General features: G+C 47.8%; 1 protein-coding gene across 6 annotated transcripts in view; it reads right to left on the bottom strand.

Annotated features, from left to right (window-relative positions):
• The window catches only part of LOC132233170 (general transcription factor II-I repeat domain-containing protein 2), a 49,409-nt gene that overhangs the window by 1,809 nt on the left and 35,791 nt on the right, over nucleotides 1-11,809 (bottom strand). For 3 of the 6 annotated variants that reach the window (XM_059693417.1, XM_059693416.1, XM_059693419.1), the window contains 3 exons: nucleotides 11,525-11,708; nucleotides 10,901-10,929; nucleotides 8,223-10,097 (listed from right to left, as the gene is read on the bottom strand). In XM_059693417.1, coding sequence (XP_059549400.1) covers nucleotides 8,347-10,097; nucleotides 10,901-10,929; nucleotides 11,525-11,708 — 1,964 coding nt within the window. In that variant the 3' untranslated portion in view covers nucleotides 8,223-8,346. Of the gene's footprint in view, nucleotides 1-4,654; nucleotides 6,680-8,222; nucleotides 10,098-10,900; nucleotides 10,930-11,524; nucleotides 11,709-11,809 lie in introns of those variants that run through there. The other 3 variants (XM_059693420.1, XM_059693418.1, XM_059693421.1) reach the window with 3 other exon arrangements.

Below are 11,809 nucleotides of genomic sequence, written 5' to 3'. Positions count from 1 at the left end.
CTTGGCCAAGATCAGGTTTGCACAAGGCCAAATGCAAAGGGAACTCGTGGCTACCGCTGGCCGTTTGTTTGGTCAGCCGTTTGCCTGAACTCTGGCTCCACCACAGATCAGCCCCGAAGAAGGGCTGGGCACAGTTCGCAGGGAGGGGAGTCAGGGCAGTGAGTGACTTCGTGTGTGCGCCTTAGTTGACAAAACATTTGCACTTTAGGTAGAGGGAGGGGGCACCTGCTCAGTTAGCAAATACTCAGATGAACATCTCCCCGCCACTTACCCCAGCATTGTCGCTAGCCCACGGCCTCAAAGGCTTTGCTGTGGGTCTTTCCCACAATGCGAAGACTCTAAGGTGCACATTGGAGCTGCAAATCTTGCAGATGTGGGCCAAGGCCAGGGCAGTATGCAACCGGACCTCGGCGTCAACAACTTCCCCCACAACCCCCCAGCGGAGGTCACAGCCCTGTCCGAGTTTTTCATGAAGGCCATGGGTAGCATGAAGAGCTGCACCTGTGGGGGAGCGGCTCCCTGAGGTTAGACAAGGCTGCCACCCTTAGCGATCAGAGAAAATTAGCAAGGGGATAGGTGCTTCAAAAGAGAATAATTGACTATGAAACGATGGAGAGAGGCCTTGAGAAAACCACCGGGTCCTTAACTCCGTTTGCTTTTTGCAGACCCTTGTTTGCTGAAAAAGTCATACAAGGCTGTGGAATGATTAACCACAGGCGCCCCAACCTTTTAGGTTGTTCAGTGCAATTATAACTTAAAAAAATTAAATACAGTATAAGACAAAATATTTATTTTCATAATTTTTAGTTTCATTTTTTTCCTTTCTTTTCTCTTTCTTTTTCTTAATCCTCACCCTACAATATTTTTTAAAATATATTTTATTGATTTTTTACAGAGAGGAAGGGAGAGGGATAGAGAGTTAGAAACATTGATGAGAGAGAGACATTGATCAGCTGCCTCCTGCACACCTCCTACTGGGGATGTGCCCGCAACCAAGGCACATGCCCTTGACCGGAATCAAACCTGGGACCTTTCAGTCCACAGGCTGATGCTCTATCCACTGAGCCAAACCGGTTAGGGCTACAATATTTTTTCCATTGATTTTTAGAGAGGGTGGAAGGGAGGGAGGAAGGGGGAGAGAGCAAGATTGAGAGCAAGAGCAGAGAGAGAGAGAGAGAAACATCGATTGGTTATCTCTTGCATGCGCTCCGACCTGGGCAGGGATCAAACCTGCAACCCAGGTACGTGCCTTTGACCGGGAATCAAATCCATGACCCTTTGGTTTGAGGGCGATGCTGTAACCACTGAGCAACATCAGCCAGAGCAGTTTCTTTCTTTCTTTTTCAAGGTAAAGTCCTTTCCCCCACATTTTCCTGTATTTCTGGTTCCCTCAAGTTGGTGTTGTGCTGGCCCCACAGCCACCTGCCGTGTGGAGGACCCGGTGGTGGGTGTGCCCGATCAGGAGGGCAACCCCGCAGGTCTCTGCCATCACAGGAAAGCTAAAGTTGCCAGTGGGGCGTGAGGTAGGCGCCAGGTCTGAGCTAGCCCGCACTGTCTGTGCAGCCAGTCTTCTTGAGTCCAAGCATAGTGCCGAGCTCTTCACACTGCGTCTAGTTCTGAGAACAACTCCGCCAGGTAGGTACTTATCGGTGAGGAAACCAAGGCTCAGAAAATGTGGGTGATTTGTTTACGGTAATTGGGCAAGTAGGTGGCAGAGGTGGGAGGTGGAGCCAGGCTTTCCTTTTGCTGATTCCAAGGCCCCACGGGACTCTGCAGAGCTCATGATCTGTGCGTCAGTCCTGGTGGGCGGTGCCGTGGTTGAGGGATGCTCAGAGGAGGGAGTGTGCTGTGGGACAACTTCCAGAGCCCCCCTCCCCGCAGCCCCCCCTTCCGTTTCCTGGGTTGGAGGAGTAAGCAACTCTTTCCTCTGCCCACCCTGGATGGGAATACAGGGCTCCTTCACCCCGAGAACTCACAGGCACCCACCAGTTCCAGGCCCCAGCTCCTGTGCTGGGCCCTTCCCTCTCTCTCTGTGACCACAGCACTCCAAAGTGTTCCCATCTATAGACACCGCCTCACCAGGACTGCTGAAACCAGCCCACTCCTTCAGTCATTTCCCCAGCACGTGAGTGACGGGTGGTCAAGCCACCCTGGTCCCCACACACACTGCGGAGTCCAGGGGCCTCAGGAGTTGATTCAGAGCACCCCATGAATGGTCCAGTCAACAGAAGGCAGGCTGAACCCTGCTGTCCCTTCCTGTCACCAATGGGCTAGCCCCAGGGAGCCACACACAAGCACACACATGAGCTGAGGCTGCACACCAGGACAGGCACGGTGGCCACTTATAAAAGGAAAAACAAACAAACAACAACCCCGTGGACTTTGGAGTCTCACGGACCTGGGTTTGAATCCTGAAGACTCCTCTACTGGAAGTGTGGCCTGGGCAGGCCACTCACCCACTCGGGGCCTCAGCTGCCTGTCTATAAATCGAGGAGGCTGAGCTTTTCCTGCCGGCCATCTTGCGTTGTTTGAAGACCACCCAAGATCCCAAATCTCAGATAGTCTGTGAACACTATCAGTTAGGTCTCAGGCAAGCCTGGTTGATGCAGGGCCCCAGCTCTGATATCCGGGGTCCACACCTGCTCAGGTGCACCAGGAGCTGGTCCCCCACCCCTCTGTAAACCAGTCCATCCTGGACCTCTTCCCCAGGAAGTGAGCCTCTGAGCTAGCGGGAACCAGCTGTGCCTGCAGCCAACCTTCCAGGGACAGGAGCTGCCGGGCTGGGTCATTTCCCTGGTGTCTGAGGACAAGCATCAGGCTCCAGCGGGCTGGGTGCCTTGAGCAGGCCACCACCTGGAGGCTGGTCTCCCCCTCCTGCAGCCTCCCTTCACTCGTATTGAAGCCTTCTCTCCATTGCTTCCTGAGGGGGGCACCAGGGCAGGATCCTCGGCCTTTTTGCATTCTAGTCAGATTAAGTCCTCCAACCTGGAAAGTATTCACAGTTTTGGGTCCCTAATTCCAATGATGAACAGAGACTAAGAACACAGGTATATATATATATGCTCTCAAATGACAACCCTCCAGGGGAAATATGCTATAAAAGAGGCCATCTTGGCCTAGCTGGTTTGGCTCAGTGGATAGAGCGTCGGCCTGCGAACTGAAGGGTCCCAGGTTCGATTCCAGTCCAGGTCATGTGCCGGGTTGTGGGCTTGATCCCCGGTGGGGGGCGTGCAGAAGGTAGTCGGTCAATGATTCTCTCTCATTATTGATGTTTCTATCTCTCTCTCCCTCTCCCTTCCTCTCTGAAATCAATAAAAATATGTTAAAGAAACAACAACAAAAAACACACACATTACTCTTTAAAAAAAATGAGGACATCTTGGGTCAACTGACAAAATTGGAGTATGAATGGTAAATTGGGTGAAAGTATTGCATCAATGTTCGGTTAACGGGAGTTGGTAACTAAAGCCTGGTAATGTTAAGAGAATATCCCTACTCTTAGAAAATACTCCATAAAGTATGTAGGGGTAAATGATGTGTACAACTTGCCCTCAAATAGTTCAGAAAGAAATTATGCATATATCTTTACATACATGTTATATACTCATTCATTTATACACTTATAGATAATGTTCACACATGAAAGAGAGAGATGGAGAGAAAGCAAACAAATAATAAAACATGGGGTAAAATGTTGCAATATGAAAATCTGGCTAAAAGGCATATAAATGTTCTTCATACTATTTTCATTTCTGCAACTTTTCTATAAATTTGAATTATTTCAAAATTATGGAGAGCAGCTACAGTGTTTGGACAGGTTCAAGCCTCAGACTAATGAGAGGGCACAGTCCTCTCATGGCCACGTACAAGTCCCTCCCAGCACAATTACAGCCAACAGGGCCCTCCCAGCACAATTATAGCCAACAGCTATAGTTGTAAACTTGAACCTATGGTCTGAACACATGGCCCCACGTGTCTGAGTGACGTGGGCTTGATAGAGTTCAGCTGCAGGTAGTTGAGTAGGATCAAAACCCAGGAGAATGTTGTAAACATCTTGACCACGCCCTTACTTTACCTTGTGGAATCTGGCTATAAAATAAAGACAGGGCTTGTAGTCCGTGTTGCTCTCTCCATCAGAGAGGGCAGCGTCCCACTCAGACCCAGCTTTATTCTCTTGTCTGTCTTTTCTAAATCCTTCACTGCCCCCACTCAGGGTCACCCTTGGTTGTGCTGGCGCAGCACACAAAATAACGTTGAAAAAAGAGAACCTCCAAACCTCAATTTTTTTTTTTTTTGCCTTTTCAAGGCAAATGTTATTTGTTTTGGGGTTTTCCATTTTAAACCCTCACTTTCTGGGTTCATGTGGAGGCAGAGGCTGATAACACAGTAATACTACATCTCCAACCAACTTTGCTTAAACTTGGAATCATGTTAGGTCACAAGGGACACCACTCAAAAGGGATGTGTGTGTGTGTGTGTGTGATAAATGTGTGTGCATACATGCCCCTCAATGAACACACACATCTGTCTCTCTCCCTCTGGTCTCTGCTGACTGATTTAAACCTGGAGATGCCAGCTCCAATGCCTACAGGGGTCAAGCAAGTACCATGTGAATGAGTGACAAGGGCCAGGCGTAAGAAAAGTCAACTAGAAATACAAGAAAACTTTCTCGATTTTTACTGGACTATAGTGAAGCCAAAAATGTCATAAAAACAGGTATGAGACTGCAAATCAAATTGGTGAGTCATAGTGAAAAAAACAGAAACATTTAGTAACTCATTTCCCCATCTCAAAATCCCTTGGGTCTAGAGCCGTGGTCGGCAAACTGCGGCTCGCGAGCCACATGCAGCTCTTTGGCCCCTTGAGTGTGGCTCTTCCACAAAATACCGACTTCTGCGCATGGGCCACGAAGTTTCAATCGCACTGTACATGTGCACCCGCACGTGGTATTTTGTGGAAGAGCCACACTCAAGGGGCCAAAGAGCCGCATGTGGCTCGCGAGCCGCAGTCTGCCGACCACTGGTCTAGAGGACTCTAGTCTTACAGCCCACGGGGCATTGCCGGGAGCATGCTCTTCATGTCGAGATGTGGAGGACGGAGTCCCACTGGGAGTCCTTCAACTCCGAGCAGTATTTCGTTTTGCTCAGTTTCATAATGGAAAACAGCTGCTCACAAATGTAAGTGCTCCCGAACATGGAGAGAATCTTTGCACAGTGGCTCTTATACCTCGGGTAGCTGCTCCAGAGGTGCTTGTAGAACTCGGGGACCCCCACCTTGTCGTACTTGGTTTTCAGCACCATGTTGCACTGCAGCTCAATCACCTCCATCTGCAGGGCCTCGTGGATGCTCTCGACCTTCACGGAGAAAGGGGAGCTGAACAGGGTCAGTTCGCTCTCGTAGAGTTTGAAGTCGGACAATCTTTTCTGGAATTCGGTCTTTAACTCCACAATTTTGGGAATGTAGTTCAGGCTGTCACTTTCATTTCTGGAAACTGATTTCAGGGTGGGAAAGTGGGCCAGATTATTCCTTGCCAAATGAGTTTCCCAAAGGCACAGTTTTGCCAGAAACGCCCGAATCAAGTCGTACATTTGCGTAACGATTTGTGAATGGCCTTGGAGAGAGAGGCTCAAAGTGTTCAGATGCATTGTCATGTCGACCAAGAAGGCCAAGTCTCTGACCCAGTCTTGAGAGCTCAGCTGAGGCAGGGGCTTCCCTCTGGATGACATGAAGGAATCAATTTCTTCCAACGATTCAAAAAACCTCTTCAGTACCAGCCCACGACTGAGCCATTTAATCTCCGTGTAGTAGAGGAGGCTGCCATACTGGCAGTCCAGTTCATAGAGCAAAGTTGTGAACTCGCTGTGGTTCAGGCCCCGGGAGCATATCCAGTTCACGGAGTTCACTACCACGTTCATGACGTGGTCCATCTTTAACCGCTGAGCGCAGAGCGATTCCGGGTGAATAATGCAGCAAACGGACTTCAGGTCCGAGCCCTTGCAAACCGTGGCCACCTTGGACTTCAGCTTTGTCACCAGCCCATTGTTCGCATCAACCATGGCAGGGGTGCCCGTGGAGGCCACGCTCACTAATTTCGACCAGTCGATATTAAACTTCTTAAGACTTTTCTCAACACGCAAAAATACTTCATTTCCAGATTTTGTACCTGTCATGGGCACTGTATCCAAAAGTTCTTCCGACACATCAAAATTCTCATCGACACCACGGATGAATATGGCCAACTGAGTGATGTTATTAATGTCTGTGATCTCATCGATCGCAATCGAGTAGGCCACAAATGATCTGATTTTTTCACGTAACTTCTCCCATAAGTTCCCAGTCACATCTTCTGCAGCCTGCGTGGCAGCGTTGTCGTTGGGACTCGCATTTGCAAACAATTCTTTTTGCTCAGGACACACAGTTTCTGATGACCCTAAGAGGTACTTTCTGAGGCCTTTTTTTAACTCATGAAGCTTCTCATCGCGCAACTTCTCAGTGTATTGGTCATAGTGCTTACTGTGGTTGGTCTGATAATGGCGTCGGAGGTTGTATTCTTTGGACACAGACATGCTCTGTTTGCATATTAAGCACGTAGGAATATTCTGCACTTCCACGAAGAAATACGCTCTCTCCCACTTTTCTTGAAATACACGGCCCTCAAGGTCTATCTTTCTTTTTCCCACTTTTGATAAAGACATAGAGAATAAAGAAATAAAGAAATAGTTCACTTTTCTTTTAACTCTGCTATTAGAAAAGCAGCAGCAAAAGCATGATGATAAGCGGAAGAGAGAAAGTGGGTAGGGGGTGTGGTTAACTGGAGAGTAACCCGCCCCTGCAGCCAGGATCGGTGGACACTCAGCCCCAGCAAAGGGCTGCCAGAGGGAAATGGGCCTCTGAGGCCAGACTGGCAGATTTCTAAAGAAAACCTGGAAATTGGTTTTCAGGAAAAAGTCCCAGGCTTTTTAATAGTGGCCAGATTACCTTTTTAAAAGGTACCAGTATATGAGCCAAACAAAAGACATCCTGGTCAAGTTCAGCAAGCAGCTCTGTTTGCCACATCTGGTCTACAGAGGAATGGTGCGAAAGTACATTTGCACTGAACATATTTTTTCTTTTGATTCTCAAGAGAACTTTATAGCCAGAGAAGGGAACAAACACAGAAGGTGTGTGAGTCGCCTGCTGAGCACCACGGAAGACACAGGTGATGGCCAGAGGACCGCACAGAACTGAACGTGTGTTAAACTGAGAGAGCCTGGCCGTGATGCAGGTACGCTTTGCTTCGAAAGAACACAGACATGAAAACTCACTTTTGGTAGGCTTTCATAGCAAATTAAATGCTTGAGCTTTACATCAAATTAATACGTATATGTAGACAGAAAGTCAATTTAGTGGTTGGTATGCCTGGGCCTGGGGGTGGGAACGGGAAATGACTGGAAATCGGTAGGAGGAATGTCTGGGGGGCCATGGAAATGTTCTATCAGTCTGTGGTGATAGCTGCACAACTCCCTTTACAGTATTTACTAAAAACCAATCACTGAATGGTGTACACTCTCCACGAGTGAATTTTCTGGCATGTGAATTGTGCCTCGATACAGCTATTACAAATGTAAAAATCATTTAGCAACCAGATGAGTTTAGGACTAATAATTGAGCACTTCAAAAGAATACTTTAAGTGAGGAGGTTCCCTAGGGATTCAAGCTCTTGAGAACATCTCTACACCTTCTGCCTCACTCACCCTGTAGGATAGTAGCTTGCTTGTAAGACTCTAGGGGAGACATTAAAAATATTTAACCAGCAGAGTGCCTGGGGCATTGCTCAGTCAGAACAGATGTCACTTTCAGCACTGGTAGGGGGGCTTGGAGGGTTCTGGGAGCACTGCTGTGCCAGGTGGTACCACTTTTAGTTCTGAACTGTGGGAGTTGGGGGGTAGGGGCCCCAGGGAGTGGGGCTGGGGTGGCCAGGAATCACTGTCTACCAACTGAGATGGACTAGTTCAGTACAGTGGTGCCTTGACTTACGAGTTTAATTTGTTCCGTGACGGAGCTCGTAACTCAAATTACTCGTATGTCAAATCAATTTTCACCATTACAATGAATTGAAATGCCATTAATCCGTTCCGGACACCCAAAAAACACCGCAATTGTTTTGATAAATGTTTTTAAATAAGAAAAATGTATTTAAAAATAACGAATATTGTATAAAAACACAATACTGAACAATAGAATGTAGTGCAATAAACTTGTTTTATTAAGTTTAATGTACAGCATTTACCTTGGAGATCAAACAACTTAAAGATGCTGATGGAGTTGGAGGAGAAAGGCTGAACTGAATGATTGAATAACTGAATCTTATTTGCTGATTTTTGCCCTTTTCGCCACGCTTTCATCTCTTTCATCTACAGTTTTCGATAAAAATCTGTCCAATGAGATCTGTTTCATCCTCCCTTTCAGAATATTTCTGAAATGAGTTAGGCAAGTGTCATTAAATAGCTCCATCGCACGCCCAGTTGCAATTTTTTCTAGGTGTTTCTTTTGAATAAAGTCTGAAAGTTTCTCCCACACTCCCAACATCTCCTTTATCTCACTTACAGAGATAACCTCCTCCTCCTCCTCCGTGTCATCTATTTCCTGCAAAACCTCCGTGTGCTGCTGCGTCAGTAGCTCCTTTAGCTCCTGTGTCGTCAGTTCCTCGGAGTGCTCCTCCATGAGCTCGTTGATGTCACCTTCATCCACGTCCAGGCCCATGGACTTGCCGAGGGATACAATCTCCTCCACCACTGCCGCTTCGGGTTCGAGTCTTTCGAAATCCGTTTCAGACACTACCTCAGGCCACAGCTTCCTCCACGCACAAGTCAAGGTCCTCTTTGTAACACCCTGCCAGGCCATATCGATAATTCTGAGGCATGTCACGATGTTATAGTGGTCCTTCCAGAACTCTCGAAGGGTGAGGTTTGTGCTCTCCGTCACCTCAAAGCAGTGGCGGAACAGGTGCTTGGTGAAGAGCTTCTTGAAATTAGAAACCACCTGCTGTTCCATTGGCTGCAGGATAGGGGTGATGTTAGGTGGAAGGTAGAGCACCTTTATAAACTTGAACTCTTCGAGGATGTCATCTTCAAGGTTAGGTGGGTGGGCAGGTGCATTGTCCAGGACAAGAAGAGCTTGCAGGGGTAGGTTATTTTCCTGGAGATATTTCTTAACGCCAGGACCAAAGACCAAATTCACCCACTCCACAAAGATCTGCCTGGTGACCCACGCCCTCGGGTTTGCCCTCCACATGACCTGCAGTTTTTCTTTCAGAATCTTATGTGACTTAAAGGCTCTGGGGTTTTCCGAATGATAAACAAGCAGCGGCTTAATCTTGCAGTCGCCGCTTGCATTGGCACACAGTGCGAGGGTTAGCCTATCCTTCATGGGTTGGTGGCCTGGCAGCCTCTTCTCTTCTGCCGTTATATAAGTTCTCCTTGGCATCCTCTTCCAGAAGAGTCCTGTCTCGTCACAGTTGAAGACTTGCTGGGGGATGTATCCTTCTGCTGCTATAATTTCAGCAAACGTTTTGAGGTGATCCTCACCTGCCTTTATATCCGCGCTCGCTGCCTCACCATGTCTGACAACGGAGTGAATGCCGGTCCTCTTTTTAAAATTTTCGAACCAGCCCCGACTGGCTTTAAACGGCTCGCCCGACGCCTCGTCCATTGAAGTGCCTGGGGTCTGCTGCAGCAAATCAGCGTAAATAGCTCGTGCCTTCTCGCAGATTACAGCCTTCGTCACGGTCTCTCCTGCGAGCTGCTTCTCCGTTAACCACACCATTAGCAGCTTCTCCATATTTTCATGGGTAGATGTCCGCTGTTTAGAAATTATTTTAATGCCCTTGGCTGGAGTTGTAGCCTGTATCGACTCCTTCTGCTTCAGTATGGTGCAGATCGTAGAAGTGCTGCGCTCGTACTGCTTCGCCAAGTCGATTACACGCACACCTTGGTCATGTTTTGCGATAATTTCTTTCTTTAATTCAATGCACATCATCCGCTTCTTCCTCTCAGCACTGTCTTTCGCACTTACTTTCTTCAGATCCATGGTTGAAAAACCGAAGTTTTGCAAAATAACTGCAAGCACAAATGCGAGCACAACACTGACGCTTCAACTAAGAGCTAACCGCTTAAAGTGAACGAGTGAGACACGTGATGCTGGGCTGATGTTGTGGCGTTCACTGTGACGTTCGCTGCGCCAACTAGCGGTGGGGTATCTGAAGCTGGCTCGTAACCCGAATTTTAGCTCGCAACTCAAAGCAAAAAATTGGCCGAGAGACGGCTCGTATCTTGAAAAACTCGTTAGTCGGGACACTCGTAAGTCAAGGCACCACTGTATTATGATATGAGCCCCAACCATAAAGGGCTCACGTATCACACACAGTCTGCTGTGCAGCAAGGTCCATCAAACTCATGTGTGAGAAAAAAATGCCTAAGGCCCTGGCTGGTTTGGCTCAGTGGATAGAGTGTCGGCCTGCAGGCTGAAGGGTCTCGGGTTCGATTCTGGTCAAGGGCACATACCTCAGTTGCAGGCTCCTCCTTGGCCTGGGCCCTGGTCAGGGCTCAGGCAGGAGGCAACCAATAGATGTGTTTCTCTCACATCAATGTTTCTCTCTTTTTCCCTTTCTCTTCCACTCTCTCTAAAAATCAGTGGAAAAATATCCTCGTGTGAGGATTAAAAAAAAAAAAAAAGCCTGGCTAAGAAAATTCAAGGAACAGAATTAAGAGACTTTGCAACAAGCAGGAAAAAGAAAATGCGTATAAAGAGCAGCATGCTTTGCGCTAAGGTTCAAGAAGCAAGGACCCCGTGGTCAGTTCCCACCAAGACACTTTCCGCTTCACAGCGGCTACTGGAATGATATCATCTCCCGAATACTCACCATTGTTAAACTCGAGGCCTGGAAGTGGTCTGAAGAGAAAGAGATATTGGTGAATGCAACAATGTTCATTTTTTCTCTCCTGTCTATTTAGTTCTATTTGACAAACTTTTGTGAGTGTCAGCTCTATGCTACTGCAGTGAGATATAAAACTGAGACAGCTGCCCATGATCACCAAGAAACAGGAACAGGGCCCTGGCCGAGTACCAAAGGGTTGTGGGTTCCATTCCCGGTCAAGGGCATGTACTGGGGTTGCAGGTTTGATGCCCGGCCCCTGCTCGGGGTGCGTGCAGGAGGCAACCCAACAATGTGTCTCTCTTATATCAATGTTTCTCTCTCTGTCTCTTCCTTCCTTCCTCCTTCCATTCTCTCTAAAGACCAATGGAAAATATATCCTTGGATGAGGATTAAAAATAACAGTAACAAAAGAAACAGGGACAGGGACACACAGCTCACAGAAGCAGAATATGATAAAATGAGTTGAGAGGCAGCAGGGCACAGCAGTTGACTGCAGGGACCCATCGCCCACCTTCTGGGGGTAAAAGTCCCTATCCCGCCCTCATCTACTGCAGGCAAGTTACTGTCTGCAGATGCGTTCTCATGACCGAGAGGGCAACTCTCACTTACCTAATGACTGTGAATTTGATAAATTCTGCAGCATCCAAGATCCTCCTCAGGGAGCTGATTTCCAGGTAGCCAGGGGCTTTGAACACCACCCCGGGGGGCATGCCGTCGATGACCACGCAGCCAGGGTTGAATGTGATCTTTCTGTAAGGAACTTTCACGGGGAAATCCACTCCAATGGCTTCCCCTGTGATGAGACAAACAGCAAAATTAATTGCATTCATCATTTACTTAATGCAAACTATGCTTTATCGTTAAGATTTAAAAAGCATTCACATCAAGTGACAA

Source organism: Myotis daubentonii, chromosome 4, assembly GCF_963259705.1.
Source record: "Myotis daubentonii chromosome 4, mMyoDau2.1, whole genome shotgun sequence".
Lineage (NCBI taxonomy): Eukaryota > Metazoa > Chordata > Mammalia > Chiroptera > Vespertilionidae > Myotis > Myotis daubentonii.
The sequence above is the reverse complement of the archived record's forward strand: the minus strand, read 5'-3'. Positions and strand labels throughout refer to the sequence as shown.